Source organism: Haliotis rufescens, unplaced genomic scaffold (genome assembly GCF_023055435.1).
Source record: "Haliotis rufescens isolate VD_foot unplaced genomic scaffold, xgHalRufe1.0.p SCAF_17, whole genome shotgun sequence".
Taxonomy (NCBI): domain Eukaryota; kingdom Metazoa; phylum Mollusca; class Gastropoda; order Lepetellida; family Haliotidae; genus Haliotis; species Haliotis rufescens.
The window spans coordinates 5,239,838-5,263,389 of record NW_025963857.1 but is presented as its reverse complement, the minus strand read 5'-3'; the positions used below and the strand labels follow the sequence as shown (position 1 = coordinate 5,263,389).

The following is a 23,552-nucleotide window of genomic DNA, read 5'->3' as shown; positions in this document are numbered from 1 at the left end:
AATAAACATTAATATCTAGATCGCATGTATAGTGAGGCTAAAACACGAACTGAAACGCTAATTTAACACACACGCACACGCACACGCACATGCGCACGCACGCACGCACGCACGTACAGACACACACACACACACACTTAGTAATAATCGATGTATTTAATTCCGCGTCTGACATTTCTGAGCGCTAAGACGTTCTTTGAAGATGTTTCACCGTTTTTTTACTTTTCTTTGAACATATGCCACCGTGAGGCAGAATACGCTCACCTTTACGCATGAATGCGTGTCTTGCATTGGGTGTTAGCAGGTTGTTAGTCTTTCTAATTTACTGTGTTCTTTTTAGAGTTTATACTTAAAATGATCTTAATTATACCTGCAACGACTTTCCACAGACGCAGGGAACACAAACTGGTTACTGCTTATATTTAATGTCCGACTGATATACAATAATATCACACTTTCATCACGTCATCAAGGAGGAGGATTCGGCCAAATTGTTACATTCATCTATGGCTATCATACGCAGCAAACCATTCCGATCACATGTAACTTCCAGGCAAACCAAACTAACTTCAGTCATTACTTTATATACATAATGTAATATACTAGATTTGAAGGTGATATGAAGAATAATACAGTTAATCTGATTCCGAAATGTATGACCTTCAGTTACATTCTGTCATAAGCATGCATCTAGAATGCGACAACAGAGTATTGATATAGGAAACATGTACTTTTCACTCATATAATAAACTTCATATATATAAACACTTGAAAGGGCAATATATTTAATAGAATCATTTCCATTTAAAACGAGGAACACAGACTAAAAGCATAACTATTGTCATAATAATAATCCATTACATCTTTACTGATATTGGTGTAGAAAACTTATCAATACCAAATCTGCCTTTAACATTTCGTAATATGAATGACTGGACCGTGGTTCAGTGGAAAAATCATCTGCCTGGAGAGCAGAAGGTCGGTTGGTCGAACCCGGGCCGCGTCTTATCAAAAGATGGTGCTTGGTTTCGGGATGACATCTCAGTGGGCTAGCATTATAAAATCGGCATTAGTCCGGACGAGTACAAGCGGTTCTGGCCCGTGAAGATCCGGGGTAGAATAGGTCTTTAGCAACCCATGCTTGCCGTAAAAGGCGACTACGCTTGTCGTGAGAGGCGACTAACGGGATCGGGTGGTCAGGCTCGCTGGCTTGGTTGATGCATGTCATCGATCCCAATTGCGTGGATCGATGCTCAATATGTCAATCACTGGATTGTCTGGCCCAGACTCGATTATTTACAGACTGCCGTCATATAGCTGGAATATTGCTGAGTGCGGCGTTAAAGAACAAACCAACTAAGGAATGTGGTAAAGGAATGGCTACATAGACCATGTAAATTACTATTTTAGGAAGGTTCTATAATAACGATTGGAACTCAATAAGAAAAGGTGAGATGAGGTTAGGTGAAATGGGGTTTAACGTCGCGTCCAAGATTATTGCACTTATATAGCGACGTGCATGTACGTGTGTGTGTTTGTGTGGCTGCTTGTACTTGTCCGGACTGATGCCGATTTATAGTGCTAGCTCACTGAGATACCATGCCGCAGTTTAACATGAATACCCCACTCAGACACAGTATATTGACTCCGAGCCGACCAGTCCTTGTTTTAGCCCTTTAATGCCCAGCGCCAGACAGGGTAACAACAAGTACCATCTTTTAACGTCTTGACGCGGCCGGGAATCGAACCCCGGGCCTTCCACTCTCCGGGCGGATGCTCTACCCCTAGACCACGGAGGCGGTCCAATAACATCTAAGGATCTATTTTGTGCTCACAACGCTATTGTCAATATAAGCCGCCCAGTAATCATATGCAACATCCTTTATACTGCTAAACAATGTCATAAGACAACTATATCAATGAGTATAGTGATAGTGGTTCATTCACAACTAAATCGGCTTGGCGAGCTATTGTAATCAGACGTCTATCAGAGAATAAACAATACATTTGAAGAGAGAGACCAGCACACAGACCAGATCTTTTACGGTACCATCAAATCATAAATCTTTCAAACGCATGTTCGTTATAATGTAATACATCTCTATCCACATGTAAGACGACCTCTGCCATTTAACTCTGACAGAAAACATTTCTTTTCATGTCTGATTGATAAATTTGATGTGTATGTGAAAATAGATATGCTTGACGATGATGACACGCTTTTGTTGTTCCCTGGTGCAGATGTTCATGACTTAACTGATGAAATTGATTATGATACTTGGGGACACATCTTTCTGTCATTTTGCCACTTTATATGGAGTTGGGGCGGTCGGGTAGCCTAGTGGTTAAAGCGTTCGCTCGTCACGTCGAAGACCCGGGTTCGATTCCCGACATGGGTAACATGTGTGAAGCCCATTTCTGGTGACCCCCGCCGTGATATTGCTGGAATATTGCTAAAAGCGGCGTTAAACCATACTCACTCACTCATTTATATGGAATTTCAAGAAATATCTTATGTATATCTACTAGACACATATACCCTACTCCTCACAAATTGTGAATTCATAGCACTATATATATCAACTAATCAAAATAATGTATTGTGAATAACGTATTTGCCTGTGTAAGATCTTCGGATTCAAATCTGGAGGATAAAAAGATATTCATTTATTCATCAGCAAAGACCATTTCTTTATATGGGTATAATGTGTGAAGCCCATTTCTGGTGTCCCCTGCCGTGTTATTGCTGGAATATTGCCAAAAGCGGCGTTAAACAATACTCACTCACTCCCATTTCTAGGTATAGGTTTCATATGATTTATTTAGTCAAACATTTTCATGCACTGAAGTGAAGCGTAATTTATATAACGATTCTCGTTGACAATGCACATCTGTGGTTTGCTTGAGGAATTCCAGATGAATAAATTATATCGTCAACTTGAACACAAATGTGCAGTGGACAAACAATACAATGCTACATATTGGCCGTAAAGGGAATATTTGTTGTGACAACTATATCTGTATCTGTATCCAACCGGATACAAGTTTCTTGATATTGTTTTGTAATTGTGAATAACCAAGAACACAGCACCGGAAAATATCATGAAATAATTATTGCACATTATTCTACTGCTTTACTGTAAGATCATATAACACTACAGCATGAATTAATCACCTCCAGTCAAGTTAATGATACTTTGCATAAATGACACGATCGTTAAGTGTCTGCTTTTCTTACTCTGAATGTTATAGCTGACAGCTGATATAGCGTTTGGTTTCACCAAGTTCCATCAGACGAGACTATGCTATGTTGGTTGTTTGCCTCTCTGGTTTACACGTGTAGCGTGTGCGCTCGTGCATACGTGAATCAGTGGAATGAAACTTTAGCATTTTATTATCATGTCGGTAGACTCATATTCACCGAAGTTTATCGATTTATCCTCACTTCTATCTTTATTTCACATACTGAAGAGGCCACAGGCCTATAGTACAATTTGAAGATTTATACAGTTTTATACAATTTATGTACATATCTCACCAGATCACCTCACGTCATTCCACCTCGCATTTCAACGCAGTCACATAATTCCACACATACAGTACAATACCATACCCTGTAATTTCATAATTTCTATATTACCATATCACAATTTGTTATATCATACAACATATTCTATAACATCATATCATATTGTATCATTATTATAGGATCATACTATATAGTATTATTTCATATAACATTATCATAACATACTGTACATACCATCGTACCATATATCACAACTATATTGTATCACATTTCAACATGTACTATCACACAACACATTAGCAATGTCATAGCTTGTCCCATCATATCTTATCATATCATACCATATAATGCCATGTCATTCCATGCCAATTTATTTCATATCAATCAATCAATATTTATTCAACACTGGAAGACCGCAAGCCATATAATATGTACACTAAAAAACAGTATTTACACAATTTCTATAATACACAAAATATATTGCATCATATCCCCTCATGTATCATATCACACCACAACACTTCATATCATATCACATCATGTCATGTCACATCATAACATTTCATATACATATAACTATACTTAACCATTTGTAATATCACGTCCCACAATATCATATGACAGCCTAGTAGTTAAATATCATTTCTAACTCTTTTGTTTGTAGTTTATTCAGATGGCATATATCTATAAATATGTACTTAATGTATATACACAATAGTTTCCTAATACCAAGCAGCTAAGATTATTCTTTCATAAGGTTCTGTCGGTATAAAGAGGCATAATATATGTACATTGAAACATTTTGTAAGATACTTCTCTTTGTGTTTGACAGCAATGTAACAAAATTTAATAATATTAGGGTACCTGTAATAATAAGCTTGCAGGTATTTTTCTCTAAGGTGTAAATACACTGGACATACAAGTAAGAAATGAAATTCATCTTCTACTGAGTTTAAACTACATAGATAACAGATTCTTTCTTCACGAGGAATGTTTACATAGCGCCCTGTTTCTATTAAAAGGTCGTGAGAAGAACATCTAAAACGTGAAAGAGCCGTTCGAATTTTTTTAACATTAACTTTTGATAGATAATCTTCCATAATTATTTCTGATTTAAACATTTTGTAATAAAAGTATTTGTTTGTTAGAGTCAATGATGCAGTCCAAGATTGTAAATAAATATCCTTTAATCTCTAGGTTAATGAAAGTATAAACATTGATTTGGAATACACATTTTGGTTTTGCCAAATATCACCAAAGCCACAACTGGAAAGTAATTCTCTAACACCTGTAACCCAGTTTCTTTTCCCATTATTATCATAAACTATCATCATATTATAACACTTTTTTGGCAATCTATATGAGGGCATGTCAATAAGTCTCAGCCAGTATTTAATAACTTTTATATTTGAATATACATAGAGAGGGAATCTTCCACATTCTCCATACACCACCAAGCTGGAAGTGTTTATTTTAACACCTAAATACTTTTTGCAAACATATAAATGAATCCTTTCTATGGCATCAAAGTGCTGTAAACCCCAGACTTCTGCCCCATACAACAAAATGGGGAGTATCTTTATATCAAATATTTTTAAAAAAGATTGATGAGAAATGGTTTCTTAAACTTTCAAACTCTTATGGATACTTACAAAGACCTTTCTTGCTTGTAAAGCAGCTTGATACAAATGCTTATGCCATGACAAGTTTCTACTGAAGTAAACACCAAGATATTTATAAAATCCGGTAGTTTCTATTTTTTGTCCTTTAAAGGACCAATATTCTTTACTTGCTAAATGACCTCCATTCTTAAATACCAAAACTTTTGTTTTACTCATGTTAACTGTTAGCTCCATTTATTGCAGTAACTTTCAAGTTCATTAATTTGACACTGCGGTCCTTTGATTGTTGATGAAAAGAGAGCAATATCATCTGCAAATAAAAGTAAAAATATCTGTGTAATATCTGGATGGAGCTGAACACCATAATTACAGTTGGTATTTATTTGTACAGCCAGTTCATTTATGAAAAAAGTAAAGAGAAATGGGCTTAAGATGCATCCTTACTCCTAACTGACTAATAAATGTTTCTGAAATCTCATTATTGTTTCGCACACACACATTAATATTCTCGTAAATGCTACCCAATAGTTTGTTCATCTTAAAGCTGAAGCCATGTGATCTTAAAAGGTTCCATAGTTTATGTCCTCACTTAAATGCACTGAACCAAATTAAAAACTTCACAATCCTAAAATCTTAACATTTTGACCAGTTATCATTGTGGGCCCTTATTGCGTATATAAACAGTAATGGCCACGTATTGTCTTCAGATAACACCCGTTTTTGTGCAGGTGAATCGATCAAAATCATGTGCACAGCACTATAGTGACAAAAGTGTTTTTTCACGTACAACTGGTCGCGTGGCTGTAATACCGCACCTGTTTTCAGCCTTACTTGCTAGCAGTCATTAACAACAACAAAAAACACAAGAAAACACAAGTCTTTACGGCCATTTGTCATGCCACACCTTTCAAATGTGCAAAGTGAACGTGCCATCGGCATGTTGCAGACGGGAACGTCCGTAGCTGAAGTCGCAAGGAAGATGGGTTGTAGTCGACGGACTGTTTATGATTTGCAGACGCGTCTACATGTACAGCAAACGGATACCACCGCTGATCGCCCTCGGCCAGGTCGACCACGTGTGACATCACATGCAAAGGATCGTCAGATTGTCTTACGTCACCTCCGTAACCGATTTTTGACGGCTACATCAACCAGAAATGAACTGTTTAGGGGTAGAGTGAGTGCGCAAACTGTTCGAAACCGTCTGAGAACTGCTCACCTTCAAGCACGACGGCCATACTGCGGGCCGATTCTGACTCAATTACACAGACGTCAACGTCAATTGTGGGCACAGCGACACTTACGATGGACTCAGAGGATTTGGAATCAAGTCGTCTTCAGTGATGAATCCCGATTTAATCTTCGATTTGCTGATGGTAGGGCGAGGGTGTGGAAGCGCCGTCATAAACGTTACGCCCAGTGTTGTGTACAGGAAGTTGACAGATTTCGACGCGGAAGTGTCATGGTGTGGGGTGCTTTCTTCGGCAATGCACGTTCCAGGTTTCTTGTCATCCGTGGCAACCTCAACGCTGCTGCTTACCGCGACCAGGTACTGGCACCAGAACTCCTGCCTTTTATGGCAGCACATGGACCCGGTTTGATCTTCCAACACGACAATGCCAGACCCCACACAGCAATTTTGACATGAATTTCCTTCAGAATGCGGGAGTCAACGTCATGGACTGGCCGTCGAGGTCTCCCGATCTCAATCCCATCGAACACGTCTGGGATGCTCTTGGCAGAAGTCTGCGCACTCTCCAGAACCAACCACAGAATTTGCAAGATCTTGGCACCATTTTGCAGCAACAAGTGCGTCGTCTTCCCAATCATGTGTTCACAGGCATCACAAGGTCCATGCGGAGGCGTTGTGTGGTAGTTGTCAACGCACATGGTGGCCATACACGCTACTGAACTTGTGTGCCATCGTGCTTCGGACTTATGATTTAAACTGTTGATGTTATTACCGAATACCGTAGGTGCTTGGAACAAATTATGGTTACCACCGTTAATAAAAATCCTTCTTTGGACATTAATGATTAAAAATTACCTTCTCTGATACATTTGTCCGTTGTGTATCATATATGGGATAACTTTTTAAATGTGAAGTTTTTAATTTGACTCAGTATATATAGCAGAAGTTGTTTCAGAACAGGGAGGGGAAAAGTCACATGCAAACTTCATACTCAAAAAAGCCTTCAAATAGACAGCGTGTGTATTTTGTGCATAAAAAAACATATTTGACAGTTTGTAGCTTCATACACTGTAATTACAAAACATGTCAGATAGCTTTGACTATCATATCTGACTCATTCGTATGAGATGTATGACCATTACGGTAAATTAGCCCTAGTAAATACCGAAAAAGAGTCAACAATTGCTAACAATACTGAACCAATGGCCCATTAAGGAGTCAATTGGATTCTAGCCCATTCACTTGTGGTTAAGGAAGTCCGAGCAGGGCAAGAGACAACAAGATAACAAGTCTTCACGAAACCTATCTGTTCGATGAAGAAGAAACAGATCTTTGTTTACTGGATAAACAGATATATTTGTATGCTGCTTATTTTGGTGTGTCTTTAATAATGCGCTTGGACAAACTAGATGTCTAACGAGTGATACATGACTACACAGGTGCGTGAGGACCTACTCACGCTTGCTGATGGGATACAAATTAACCCTGATCATGATGATTTGTTTTGTTTATATAAACTGACGTCCAAAAGAAACTTTACCAGAGTTTGAAATCACTCTTGCTCAAAAACAACAAAACATACATGCATGAAGTAAAGTGTATTGAGAAGATCAATATATCAACATAATCAACACTGAAAATGACAATCATACCGCGACCGAGAATGACGTCAGAGCCCCCAAAGGTTGGATGTGGTAAAAAACACGAGCTTTCAGAATCATGGACAATAGGCAGAGTACATAAACAATCCCTCACTTTCAATAACTAGTCATTAGTAGCGTGTGTGACCACCAAATGCCTCAATACACGCAAAACCTCTTCGACGCACAGAAAAAGTCAGTGGTCTGAGGAGGTCACGTGGGATTTGACGCCATTCGTCTTGCAGGGCCAAGATCAGTTCTTGCCAGTTGACTGGAGAGTGTGGTCGTTGTCGAACACGACGATCCATCAAGTCCCAGAGGTGTTCTTTGGGGGACATGTCGGGTGAGCGTGCAGGCCACGGCAGGACGTTGACGTTGTAGGCTGCGAGGAAGTGACAATTCTGGCTGCATGGGTTCTGGCGTTGTCAGGCTGATAAATGACACCACGTGGCTACTGTTGGAGAAATGGTAGGACAACTGGACAAAGAATGTTATCCAAGTAACGCTGAGCTGTCAAGTTTCTGTCAACGATGACCAGCGGTGTCCTCTCCTGCCCACAGATCCCTCCTCACACCATGACACTCCCTCCACCATATGGTACGACCTCCTGCACGCAACACGGCGCCGTTCGTTCACCCCTTCGGCGGTAAACACGTTGTCTTCCATCAGCCCTTAACATACAGAATCGACTTTCGTCAGTGAAGACAACCCTCTGCCAGTCACGTCGTTGCCAACGTCGTACAGTGCGGGCCCATCTCAATCGCAGACGACGATGTTGCGCTGTCAATAGCTGTCCTCTGTATGGTCTAAAAGCCCTGATTCCATGAGCCCTGAATCTCCTTGCCACTGTCTGTCGACTAACCCTGTGACCTAAGGCATTTGTCGCCGATGACGTCACTGTCAGGAAGCGATTTCGGAGGTGCAATGTACGCAAGTACCGGTCATCATGGGGCGTGGTCACCCTGGGTCTGCCTGTTCTTGGCCTGTCAGCGGTCCGCCCTGTCTGTCTGTAACGTTGCATCAAGTTGGTAACGGCAACACGGGAGCAACCGAAGGTTCGTGCAATATGGGCGTGGGTGGCTCCCATCTGTACCATACCCAAGGCTTGTTCACGTTGTTCGACTGTGAGTCGTGGCATTTCTTTTGTGTGTTTTTTATCACTGTGGATGTCTGACTTGCCGTTGCAAACGTTTTATACCCTTACCCGCACGTGCATTTGCAGTTGTCCGTGGTGCACGTGTTTTTCACGTTTTCGCGTTTTATCTCGCAAACATGTAACAGACGATTAACATTTTCTGCTTGCACTATTGTTGTATTTCGGTTATATGTTTTAGATAGACTTCATCGAAAAAGAAATGATACTTTGTCTGAAATTTATATTTTCAGTTTACCAGCATTGTATCCATTTCACACACACCAAGACCATACACTTACTTTAATATTAACAATAGTACATGAATGTTCCTGGGTTATTTTTGTACTTACACTTAATCAACAATATTGATGCTATTCACGTATATTGCAGTATTTTAAACAATAGAGTTAACTTTCCTTTCTGGACTATATTGGAGTGGCGATGTAGATGCAGTTTTTCCCCCAAGGGTGGACTAAAATCGACTTCGTTATTCCAAATGAAAGCTTTCATACTGTACGAGTCGTATTCGCTCTGCACAGTTGGGGTTTTTCGACATACCAGACATCAATAACCATGGGTCGAAACATGCCCCGGTTTTGCTTATTGGTTTGTCAGCACTATACCAACAGTTGTGAATGCCTCCCACACGAGACAATAACTGTGATACTGACTGAGAAACCGTTACCCCATTATGAACTTTTGCATTCTGTGTCAACATACACACATTGTTTTGGTTGTTGTGTATCGTTGCAGTATAAAACGATATATTTGTAACTACAACAGGAGTAGGTAATAGGTTTGATGTCCGATGCAATTCCCCATTTGGACTTGTACCATTATATTCCCGTTTACACCTGTTTGTTTGTTTTTTGTTTGTTTGTTTGTTTAACGGCGCACCCAACAATATTCCACCTAGCCGACGACGGTCTGTAAATAATCGAGTCTGGACCAGACAATCCAGTGATTGACATCATGAGCATCGATCCACGCAATTTGGATACGATGACATGCATCAACCAAGTCAGCGAGCCTGACCACCCGATCCCGTTAGTTGCCTTTTACGATAAGCATAGTCACCTTTTACGGCAAGCATGGGTTGCTGAAGACCTATTCTACCCCGGATCTTCAAGAGTCGATAAAAGGGTATCAGCATATGTGAAAATATAGTAACGTGAACCCAATATTTCAAATGTTGGAAACATACGATTATCTTGTTTAAGTACCGGAAATATGAGCATGTCAAAACTATTCAAACACGTGCCCGTGATATCTGGAATGATACATAACCTTCTAAGGCATGAAAACATTTGAAAATTAAAAATTTGCCAATGTTTTCCCACCAAAGGAAATGTCCATATTTCAAACCCTAGTAAACTTAGAAATGAGTCGGAAATTTCAGCACTCATTACAATAAAAAGGAATGCATTGTAAATACTCTATGATCAAGTATTTACTGCAGTAGCCACTTTTGAATTCATACTTTGAAATGTACGTAAATTGGTCGCAGCATTTATGACAATGGTGCTTTTGCATACGACAATACACGATGATCATACATTTCTTAAGTATACATAGCTTCATATGAAATAAACGCCCAAAGACGTCCATTGAATGCATATCCTACTGTATTTGAGTTTGTTTCAGTGGTGTAAAATCCGGCTTTTGGTCCTGTTTTCTAGGCTAGTTTCTTTCTGATAGTAAACCCCTCATTGCATTGAGTCTATATTGTGCACGATCTGAATTAAATACTATCGTGACTCTACGTGATAATGAGTAAGGGACATGTTTTTGTGTTTGAGGTATTTTTTAGAATCGGTTGATTTGTAAGATACATCTGTTCAATGTTACTGGATGATATTGTACCCATTACATCTAGTAACAAAATACTTTTATCTTTCATCGCTAAAGTAAACGTTGAACTAAGATGGAGTGTCTGTAAAATATCTATCGGAAACTGTCAATCTTGTTTACTCAGATTCCACAATTAAAAAAAACAATCATCTAAAAATCATTTTCCATTTGTTTTGAAATCCCTGTCGAAATTCAATGCGAATTGTTCACCAAATGTTGAGTACAATTTTTCCTCCAAATAGCCAAGTACAAGTGTTGCTTAAGTAATATCAAAGTATTATTGTTAAGAATAAATCGATAATGGATTCCAAGGTAATGTCATGCTTGAACGATGTTTAATTATCCAGTATTCAATACCTTTTATGCAGAGATCATGAGGAATGTTTGAATATAAACTAACTGCATCAACACTGACTAACTGAGTAACATTTTCGACTGAGGCGGATAGCTGGTTCAGAAAGTCTTTGGTATCTTTTATGTATCTTTTGACACGTTTGGTGATTGGTGTTAGCGCTTTATCCATAAGGTCACTGATTCTGTGTGAGGAACATTTGGGTGCAGCAATTATTGGTCGTAATCTTAAATCATATACAGGGGGTATTCTTGCATAAACAGAATTCAATATTTGACATTATTCTTGAATTTGTGCACTTATGAACTGAGAGGCCATAAAAATTACTTTCTTTTGATTCCTAATTAACTAAATAATCCTCTTCGTTTTTAGTAAGGCATTAAGAATGTGAATATACTAATCTTTTATGATTAAGTAATTCAGATTTCTCCGAACTGTCTGAAAGTTTTCTGTAACGAGATTCATCTTTTAAGACATCTAATTAGAGCGCTTGGTAATAATTGTTGTCCATATTATAGCGCCTCGCTTATCAGCTTCTTTAATAACAATTTAATCATTTATTGAAAATATGTTCCGAGCCACTGGTTCATTTTTTTAAATGTTTGTTTGACCTCTTCATGGGTTTACAGAAAGGGTAATCTTTGAGATGGTAAATAACTTTGTCCAACACTTTGTTATTACCAGGTTTTGAAGTAAAGATGCTTTTGTGTTTAATAATGAAGTATCTTTATTTCTGGCATCAATATCAAAATGATTTTGGCATCTCAATTTTCTCAGTCTATGGTCAGATATTTGCGCATACTCAGATTTATGGCAGATTATCATACAATATTAAAAATTATCACATAATAATAACAATATCTTTAGCGCTAAACGTCGCATATATTCGTGCATAGCGGCAGATCAATATTGTGATTTCTCCATTTTTACCATTTCCCCTTCCGGAACAGCATCGTCAGTGCAGGGACTGCATATCGGTACTTTTCTTAAAAAAACGTATATGACATATTTCCATCCGCACCATCATATCGTTTCCCGGAGTTGATAAAATCCTGAATATTTTCACTTCTTCCTCACTGGATTTTTGAAAATCACGAAAAAAGATTCGGCATTGGGGTGTTTTGATAATGGTTTCTTCCTCTGTCTGCATGAATCCGCCAAAAGAAAACCGTGCCTTATTTGTTATGAGAATATTACTTAGGGACATGGGTACATGGGGATGAGTAATTGTTGAAAAGACGTAAACAAAATTTGTGTCATGATATGCGTAAATACCTTGACACAGTTTCCATGTAGGGACATATTAGCACTTTTGGACAGTGTGACTAATTTATGTGTCAGGCTACAGGAGTAAACATATTACTATTAGGGAGGTTAAATATAACAAACGCACTCACAACGTTGTGGGTTTCAGTTTTAGCAATATCTGCATGTCTCCACAGATCTACTTCATTTTAAAGTAATACAACAGCAATGTAGCTATTAATTATTATGAATCATGTATACCATTATGATTGTGTCAACTTAATACCCCATATTCATTAAAGACAATAACAAATGTTTCAGGAAGACATATTTCTAGTTTTGTTTTCATATGTTTGCTTTCTACTTTTATATTACATAAATATTTAAACTGAATTGTGCCGTGTTCCTATTCCGGATCTTGAAGGTACCGCATTCAAATTACAATTTGTATTTTATTATATACTTCAGTGTGAAAGACTGAGTCGTCCAAAGTTGAGAAAAGGGATATTTTCATAACACTTAATGTTTCACTGCAGTGAACATAACACTTTGACGGAGCTATTGTCACACAAGAGTTACCTCCCCTCAAATTGTCTCCCTTTATCGTAAGTGTCTGGGCCCGTATTTATAAAAACTCTTAGAGTTGGAAGTAACCTTTAGGTGGCCCGTACACAAAGTGTTGGCTACCTTTTTACGTTCGTTCCACATTGATAAGGCAAAATAATGACAGATAGTAATTTATGGAGTTAATGTCGCTTCATGCCATTTGTTATTCTCTTGAAAATGTTTCGTTATAAACTGTAATTTTCTCAATTAACTCGTCAATCGAGGCTGTTCGTTTTGCAAAGCGCCATTTTTGTTACTTGACCAGCGTGTTTTCTTTCGCTTCCAACAGCTGTCTCGTACTTTTCAAGATTATTTTTTGTTAAAGTTGATTTTGTATATAATCATATCTATTTGTATGATACAGAATTTTCGTGACCCTAAAATATATTTTGTTACTTTTGTTTATGAAGTTTAAGATTTTGCAACCACGAAACTATTTCTTAAGTTGCAAATACCAGAGGTGGTGAACCGTCCCTATGTGATAGGTAGGGTGAATATATGATTCAAGGTTTTTCATTTGTAATTAAATAATTCAATTTTCCGCTAGACAACTACACAAAAGGTATATAATAAATAGGATATTCCATGTCTTTTGAAACATCATGTTTCTCTCATCTCGTGACGGGGGAAATAGAGAATATTTCATGTGTCGAGTGAAATACCATGAGAAAAAACATATTACCACATTTGCTTTTCACCCAGACACCAGATTTGGAGTTAATGGTCCATCCTCATATGTACATTTTAAAACGTGTGTCTTGCCATGTTTTCCCAGTCCGTGTGTGTCTTTTTAATGCACAACATGCACCTCACGTTGAACAGAAGTGTGTATCTGATACTTCAGACTATATTATTACCATATGCTTTCTTCCATCCAGACGAAAGATTAACCAACTTCACTGTGGAGGTCCATGCTTCTGACCCAATGACCAGCAACAACACCGGCCTACAAGTCTGCTATTTGCATGAAGGCACGGTGGGCAGCGGTCTGACGGTAGACTTGACCTGCGCCGTCAACACCATTGGACGTTACGTCAGAATTGTCAAGTACAACTCCGGTGATGCGCCCTTGACCTTGTGTGAAGTGGCGGTGAGGGGAGCCCCAGTGCGCAACACAGGCGGAGGTAAGGGAGTTCAGGTGACCTAACACAGTTGAGGGAGAGAGACTGCCAACATTACAGCCCCCCTGTCAAATTCTCTAGTCACTTCACTCCTCGAACACACATTCAGCTATCTGTCTGTAACTCTTTTTTTTTCTTTTTTACCATCTTTTTTTTATTATTCCATTTTATGTATATTGTTACAAGTGTAGGTATCAACATGTATATATATGACAGTATTAACACAAGTTATAGTTTTCATAGGTGAGGACAGGCAGGTTGTGTAGGATATGTCGTTTTCTCAAACTGAGAGGGAGATTATGAATATTTGTTTACAAGAAATAGATGATTACTTATTAACAGGTAGTATGTTTCAACTGCTTCGTTAGATTATGAGATGTAAGTTTTGCCATTTCTGAGCATATTGGTTAAATTGATTAATTTTTTTAGCGATAAAACTTTCCAAACAATTGTGTCTTTTAATAGTGAAAGAAATTGCTCGAAAGATAAATCTTGTTGTTTTATGTTTGATATGTAGATGAATCTTTTTGCTAGTATAATAATATGATTTGTTACATGGTTTTGAGTGGAAATACCCAAAAAAGATATTAAGTTTCGAAAGGATAAAATTTGTTTGCAGGTTGTTATTTAGGAAGTTTTCAACTTTAAGCCAGAATTGTTGAACAGATTGGCAATCGAAATATACATGAGACATATCTTCAGAAGCAGTTTTAGAGAAAGTACAAATATCTTCATCGACAAGTTTCATCTTGAGTAACTCTTTCTTAGTGTAAATTATTCTGTTTATAAATCGATATTGAAAATCTAAAAGTTTACAATCGCGCGTGCATTTTCTATAACATAGAAGTATATTTTTCCAATCCAAACCTTGAGGAAAAACCGTATTCCAGTGGTCTAATGATTTCGGTACTGTATCATTCCTAATTAGTTCATCATAAAAAGTCCTTGATTTTTTAACGTTATTAAAACAGTGTTTACATATATTGTTCAGCTGAACAACATTAACATCAAGGGTTTTGTCTCTGATTTGAAATCTCCAACTCTTTGGAATATTGTTCAGTAATTTTTGAAAGTCTAGAAAAGTTCCCTGGATCTATATTTTTGTTTGAAATTTTCAAAACTAAGAAAACCGTTGTTGTCGCAAAGGTCTCTAACACTCTGGACACCTTGATTAAACCAGTTTTTTTATAATATAAGATGATTTAAATAAATGATTCAGCCAGAGTGGTTGATTCAGAATGTGGTCTAAATCATATTCATAAAAACTCATTTTTTGGTAAAATATCTTCCAAGCAGACAATACATCTCTCCAATAATGGTTGTCATGTTTAGATAAACATTCTACAGCATTAGAACCAAGTTTGAAAAGATGTTTTAGAGGAAAGATTGTTGTAGAATCTTCATGCTTTTTTATATACTTTTGAAATGAAGATAGTTTGAGAGCATTAATAACACATTCAATATCTATCATCCTTAGACCTCCATCTTCATAATTTCTTCTAATAGTTGATCTCTTAATTTTTGTCGTTTTTGTTATTCCAAAGGAATCTAAAAATTAATGTGTTTAGGTCGTTAAAAAAAGCTTTCGGTGGATTGGGTAGAGCCGAGAAGATGTGTACCAGAGTTGATATAGCAAGAGTTTTGATAACCGTCATTTTTCCAATAAGAGTTAAGGTTCTTCTACGCAAATTAGCTAGTAGTCTATTAATATGTTCTAGTCTTTTTCTAGTATTCATTACCAAAAGGTCGTTCAATGATGCATTTAAAGTTATCCCTAAAATTTCAAAATCTCCCTTATGCCAATCAAGTTTAAAGTCTTGTGCTAAAACTAGATTACTTTCAGACAATGATCATATCCAAATTGCTTTTGTTTTTTCTCCATTTATTTTAAGTCCTGACATTTGATAGAAATTGTTGAGGGTATCCATTGAAGTATTAAGGCATTTTTCAGATCCATCCAGAAATAATTGAGCATCGTCCGCATACTGACCTAGTTTACTTTCCTTATCGTTAAGTGTTATACCTTTTATATCTGGGTTTGTTCTTATCATAATACCTAGAATTTCTACAGCGATAATAAATAAATAGGGTGAAATTGGATCTCCTTGTCTACATCCCCTCTCAAGCCTAAAAAATGATGATAGATGTCCATTTTGAATAACAGATGCATTTGTATTAGAAGTCAAAATACCCATTTTTTTAACCATTTTCTGTTCAATGTACATGATAATTATTTAGCATGCTCGTGAAACTAGAGACGCCTATGTCACTTGAGTGTCACACTGACACATACAATGGGAGTGAAACATGTTTTATAAAAAAAATTATTAAAAATTCATCATCATTTATTGTATTCAGGCCCTAGGTCCATATACATACAATAATATTATGTATATATACAATTTTGTACATGTACAAGTATAAACATGCAGACTTATATGCACAGAGATGTGCACGTGTACAATTTTGTGAAAAACAAATCGCATCATAACACAAAAGGAAGAGATTAAAGCATTTGATTAATAAAGGCAAATAACCTCAAGAATAATTAAACATCATTTGTACAAAGACGGTTGCGAAGTCGTAAACCATAATTAGTGTATAGGATAGTATTCTTTTGTTGCTCGTTAGAACGGAGGAGCTTGATTAGTGTATTGATGTTTTGGGTTAAACCTTGGAAATATTTTGTTCTGAGCGATTCATAACATGGACAGATAAGCATAAAATGGTATGCGTTTTCAATAAATGTGGGGCAAAAAGGACAAAAACGCATATTTAATCTATATAATCTAAAACGTGTAAAACACACTGTAAGATTTCTGTCTGTTATTTCTGTTAAGTACTGTTCTGGAGATAAGCAGAATTTAAACTCAACTGAACTCATACATCTTATAGTATACATCCCTTAATATGTTTCAGTATCATATGCCGTGTTCAGTCGTCACAGCACAGGAGCCAGGGAGTCTCACAACATCATCGCCAGCCATGAAAACATCCGGAACCTCGACTGTGCCAAGATGTGTCTCCGTAAGGCGACTTGCAACGCCTTCAACACCAGGTCTCCCTCAATGGGCGTGGTCAGTTGCGAGCTGCTGGCCGTGGCCCTTGACCCCGTCGCTAATCCATCATGGGATGTATATGAGATCATCATGAAAAAATAATGTGATAGAAAAAGTTATAGTCCTCGCACGATTATATTTAGCAGTGTGTGCATCTCAACTAGATCAATAGCGCTTTTTAAATACATCATGTGCACGTTTATCTTTCAGTCGGTTCTGGTAATGAGCGTACGCTTATTTACTTACTTTAACGTGCGCTTTCCGACATTATGCGTATTTCATACACGGCTGAACGTACGTTGCACACCCTGCTAAATAAAGCCGCTCGCAGTCACCTGACTGTTGACCTTTGCCCGGATTGTAGTCACGTGATGAGAACTCAATGAGAACAAAAAGGATATTTCTAGAAAAATCGCACAATGCATTTTTTGTCATTACTGAAGGTAATATTTCTTGTCGCTTGAACGGCGTTTTTTTGCTTTAAGTGTATTAACCCACATGCAGCTATCGTCTTTCATTAATAATAACGATATTCTATGTCAAGAGGCGAGGACTATAGGTTCAACAGTTTGCCTTCAACTTAAGGTCTCCGTATATGGGCGTGGTCAGAAGCGAGTTGCTAGCCATGGCTCCTCGTTCCGCCGCCAATGCAACATGGGATGTGTATACGATGAATGGTGTTCAGAGTACAGCAGAGTGTGTGAGTGAGTTGGGGTTTACCCCGCTGTTACCAGTTTACCAGCTTTATCACAGCAGTAGATACCACAAATGGTCTCCACTGCTCCCATGCAACGAATCAACCCCGGCCTTCTGCGTGACGAGCGAGCATTTTGATAATTAGGCTAGGCCTGGGAATCATTAGGCATACGCCTGGAAAGTTACTGACTGCGGCGGTGAACAACATTCACTTTGGTAACTTTTAAAATTCTGAAAAAAGGGCAGTTTCTAAAGTAATAAATATCATTTTTATATAATGGGGGCGGTCGGGTAGCCTAGTGGTTAAAGCGTTCGCTCGTCACGCTGAAGACCTGGGTTCGATTCCCCACATGGGCACAATGTGTGAAGCGGCGTAAAACCATACTCACTCACTCACTATCATATAATAATATCACATTATAATTAAAATGGCGTATTTTTTAGCTTTCATAGATTTTTAAACGGAGAAAAATTTCACTTCTTTTTAAATAAGGGATATCATGGTATTTAATGTTCTAAAACAAATGTATGGAACCGTCAAGGATGTGTTTAGACTCAGTGTAACAGCACACTATTTTGCAACTTATTTCGGAGTACGCTGAGGGTGTATTTTTTCAGCCCTCTTCTGTTTTCTTTCTTTACACTGAACTTGTAAATCGTGGGTATGCTGCATGTTGTTTGTTTGTTTGTTGTTTAACGCCACACTACGTCAGTATTCCAGCTATATGACGGCGGTCTGTACCCTGACAATCCAATGATTGATATCATAAGCATTAGTCCACGCAATTGGGATACGATTACATGCATCAACCAAATCAGCGAGCCTGACCACCAGATCCCGTCAGTCGCCTCTTACGACAAGCATGGGTTAACCCGAATTTTGATGGGTTATATTCTACATTTAGTCATGACATTTTGTTACTTGGGGCAATTGAAGGTATATTTATGATGATGACGATGTAACATTTTCTTATTCTATTTTTTTTTTTATCTTCAGAGACAACTTGATTGTATTTCACCTTATTGTGATCATTGGGATTAGAGCTACATTTCGAGAAAACAATGTATTTAAGGAATGGTGGCATCATGTCACGTAATGACTAAAATTGTTGTCCCCGGTTTGTTTTGGGACAGCTCGCCCAAACACACCTGTCGCTCAACGTTTTGCACCTTCTTTTGAGAATCTCGGGATTTTCTTGTTCAGTGTATGCAAATAGACAACGTCCAACAACTTCACATCAGGAGTCGACATATTCTCCGGTCGGGGATCCTGAAATAAGAACGTTATGAAGAAAGATCAGCTTTGAAAAATAACTGCCAGAGACAGAATAGTTTCGGCACCAAGACCTAACGCCCCAACATCCCCGAGCCATCACAATTGGACCTTGCAATTACCCCGTGTTCGTGAATGTCAATTTTGACAGTTCAATGAAAGGCTGTCAAATTGCTCTGTTATAGTGTGCCATTTGCTCGAGTATTCCTTGAGGATGTGATATTTCATAAAATACCATATGTAATTATGCTTAACATATTTGGTCTGTAAATAATCGAGTCTGGGCCAATCAATCCAGCGGTCGATATCATGAGCATCGAATCATCGGCATACGATGACATGCATCAACCAAATCAGCGAGCCTGACCACCCGATCCCGTCAGTCGGCTCTTACGACAAACATGGGTTGCATACAGTCATGTCATGTCATGTCATGTCACTAGGGTCTCACGGATTTCATTACTTAAGCAAATGGGCACCAAAATTAGAATAACCGGTGGCGCAAGGCCCTTATTTTTCTTTGTTTCAATTAGTTTAAGTCCCCTTTCAATATACATTTATTAGGTTAGCTATGCGAGCCTTGTTAAATCCAAGAACAACATATGAAAATATATTATGGCAAGTCAATCTTAGTCATAAACCTGAAACAATAATGACTCAATTCGACCTGTGCAATCTACCACGTCAAAAGTTTGGTCAGTGTAACCGCAGGGCAGAGTCATCCAAATCACTCTGCCTCTGTTATAAATTTTGGTGGCGGGGGGGTAGCCTAGTGGTTAAAGCCTTCGCTCGTCACGCTGAAGACCCGGGTTCGATTCCCCACATGGGCACAATGTGTGAAGCCCATTTCTGGTGTTCTCCGCCGTGATATTGCTGGAATATTGCTAAAAGTGGCGTAAAACCTTACTCACTCTCACTCCAATGGCCGGAACTAAAAATAAGTTCGTTATATACGTCGGTTCGTTACAAGCATGTTTGTTATAAACGGGTGGGGTGGGGTGGGGGGTGGGGGGTGGGGGGTGGGGGGTGGGGGGGAAGGGGTGGGGGGGGGTCGGGTGGGGGTCGGGGGGGGGGGGGAGGGCGTTGTCCAGGGGGTAGTATGTTGCAGGCAGTAAACTCTACACTGAGAGGATTTTGATATTTTGGACCCCTCCCTTTTAAGAGTTCTGTGAGGTAAGCTCCTTTCACGTGTCGTTACCTGAATAACATTTGAGTTTTTGTTGTAAATGTGGGAGTTTTGCTACTGGTGACACCAGATACTTGTAGTTGCTTGCGCAACGCCAGCAACACCATTTTCGTCTTACTAGCGTTGGCGATACTTGTTTTTCGTTTATATGTTGTTGTATGTGTAATCTCTATAGACATGTTCCATTTACTTAAACCTATGTATGTTATTAATATCTGCGATACTGTATTATTCCATCTGTGTACAACCTATCATTATCTATATAGGTACCACATATATACTCTGCTCCACATCTTGGCTTGGACTCTCGCCCCTCGCACACGTCCTTCCAAGCTCTCCAAACCACCAAGCTGACAATGAGAGGCCTCTCAATGTCGTTACCGAGGGAGCTTGTCTCCATCCTGGAGCCCTTGCTGGCCTACCGGGTTGGGGACTACTCCCTCAGGACTTCCTACAAGTCCAACACCTCCACGCTCTCCATCTCCTTCGACCTTGGTCAAAGGAAGAGACATCTGGTCAAAGCCCCGGCTAAGACCAAGCCTCAGATGGCCCGAGCCCCAGCCCCTAAACCTCCTGCTCCCCGCCCGGCGCAGAAGAAGGGGCCCCCACGGGTAAAGAAGATTCCTCCTCCAGTCCTCGACATGGAGATAGAGACTTCCCTCCCTACCACCCAGACACCCCCGGTAGCTGCGTTGGACCTCCTGGGAGGATCTCGTCGCTAAGCACCATGCTCGCCCGCCAACGCCGTGCCTTCCCACGCTTGACCCCCTCCCTCCGAACCCACGCCCAAACTTTTCCATAATTTTGAGTACTTTTTTACCACCCAGCCAAACCCCCTCCCCCCGCAGCTTTATTAGATTAGGTCTGTAAAAGTTACATTTTTTTGGGTCGCACTTCTTTATTTATTCATTACGCTTTTTTTCTCCCAATAGTATAAAGTGCTTCCCCGTGTGCGAAATACGCTATTAGTCGGAAAGCGCACGTAAAATCTCCTAGTTTGAACTGAACTGAACTCTGCTCCTGGAATAAACTCTATAACGCACAAGTCGCTTTTTGTCTTTTGTATCTACATTATTCTTACTTTAAGGACGAGAAAGCTTGAGACGAACGCGATCTCAGTTCTGGGCTAGTATTGTTGATTTTCATTATACATTTACACGCAAGCTCTCAACTCTTGCTTCAGACCGCCTCTGTGGTCTAGTGGTAGAGCATCTGCCTGGGAGGGGAAAGTCGAGGACCCCATCCCCGGCCGCGTCATACCAAAAGACGGTACTTGATGTTACCCTGCCTGGCGCTCGGGATTAAGGGGCTAAAACAAAGACTGGCCGGCTCGGAGTCAGTCTACTGTGTCTGAGTGGGGTATTCATGTTATACTGCAGCATTGTATCTCAGTGGGCTGCCATATAGCAACACACACACGCACGCACGCACGCACGCACGCACGCACGCACGCGCACACACACGCACACACACACACACACCAGGCTTTACGAAATCAAGCCTAAACAGCCAATCAAAAAGTTCTTCACTGTGCCAGGCCGTCGGAGTTCTTGACCAGACAATTAGAAATCGCCTGCATGCTCGGCGACCACGTGTTGTACCACTGTTAACAAATTGGCACATTCTTGCCAGACTCCAGATGAGACCAGTGTCACTCTGGACAGGCGTCGTGCGAGGGTCTACGTCAAGCAACATGCCAGATTTGGGGTGAGTTTGTAGTTATATGAGGCTTGATCTTCATGACAACCAGAAGGCCACTGTATAGTTTCCACACACTCACACACACCTCCCCCCTGCCATCATCCCCACGTGTACACACGTCCTGGGACTAGGAGACACACACTCACACACACCTCCTCCTTGCCACCCTCCCCACGTGACAAGGGTCTAGGATACACACACTCACACACCCCTCCCCCTAGCCACCCTCCCCACGTGTACACACGTCCTGGGACTTGGAAAAACACACTCACACACACCTCCACCTTGCCAAACTCCCCACGTGGACAGACGTCCTGGGACTAGGAGACATACACTCATACAACCCACCCCCTTGTCACCCTCCCACTATCTGGGACTAGGACACATACATTCATACAACCTATCCCCTTGCCACCCTCCAACGTCCTGGGACTAGGAGACAGACACTCATACAACCCACCCCCTTGCCACCCTCCCACGTCCTGGGACTTGGAGACATACATTCATACAACCCACCCCCTTGCCACCCTCCCCACGTCCTGGGACTTGGAGACATACACTCATACAACCCACCCCCTTGCCACCCTCACCACGTCCTGGGTCTAGGAGACATACACTCATACAACCCTACCCTTGCCACCCTCACCACGTCAACTTTCCCTTTATGTCGAGAAATATTCCTGCAACTAGAGTCTTTGGTGTTTATATTTCACAAGATTTCAAAGAGCGTCATAAGACTCTTGCAGAGAAGTTGTTTGATCAAGGTTACAACTTCCAAGGCTCAGTAAAGCTTTCAAAAAGTACCAAATTTGACGCTACAGTGACAAAAATGATGCCCGATGTTCTCGTGTGGTTTTCTTGGGGGTGATCAAATGACTTGCCTTTGCATGTGTTTGTGACGGTTGTCATCGTGGGGGCATGATACGATCACCTTGTCGCGAACACCTAGTATCACTATGGGTTCATGTTGAGGCGCGATTCCACGATCTTATCGCATTGCTTTCGACTAAATAAAATAAAACAAAGGCGACAATTTAGTGTTTGCGCACTACATCATACGGATCAAATACCAAGTTCATAGACAATAGAAAATGCTAGAAAGTCTTGTTTACAATAACTTGTATTTCTAAGCTTTTGTGAACTAACTTCTCCATAACAAGACTTTCAAAAGAACTTCAGATGAGTGGGATTTTGAAAAAGGAGTGCGTCAGACTGATTGGACGCGAGATGTGTATGTTACAGTGTGTTCGAAGTATCGATTAAAACGTTATCATTATACTCACTCGTTATCCATTCAGTGTTTGTTGACACCCACCAATGCATTGTCATCAGGAAACAGGGTCG

The 23,552-nt window shown here is 39.7% G+C and overlaps 1 protein-coding gene across 1 annotated transcript; it reads left to right on the top strand.

The window, feature by feature from the left end:
- Nucleotides 1–13,920: 13,920 nt before the first annotated feature.
- Nucleotides 13,921–18,960, top strand: LOC124143164. The gene is made up of 2 exons (XM_046512051.2): nt 13,921–14,296; nt 17,213–18,960. The coding sequence occupies exons 1-2, from the start codon at nt 13,936–13,938 to the stop codon at nt 17,452–17,454; spliced, it is 603 nt and encodes a 200-aa protein (XP_046368007.2). The 5' UTR covers nt 13,921–13,935; the 3' UTR covers nt 17,455–18,960.
- The last annotated feature ends 4,592 nt before the right edge of the window (nt 18,961–23,552 follow it).

Bases quoted from the DNA above. Each gene is read 5' to 3' on its own strand.
- LOC124143164 (XM_046512051.2), top strand. From the start codon at position 13,936: ATGTTTTCCCAGTCCGTGTGTGTCTTTTTAATGCACAACATGCACCTC. The intron at 14,297-17,212 runs GTAAGGGAGTTC...AATATGTTTCAG, and splicing joins AGTGCGCAACACAGGCGGAG to TATCATATGCCGTGTTCAGT.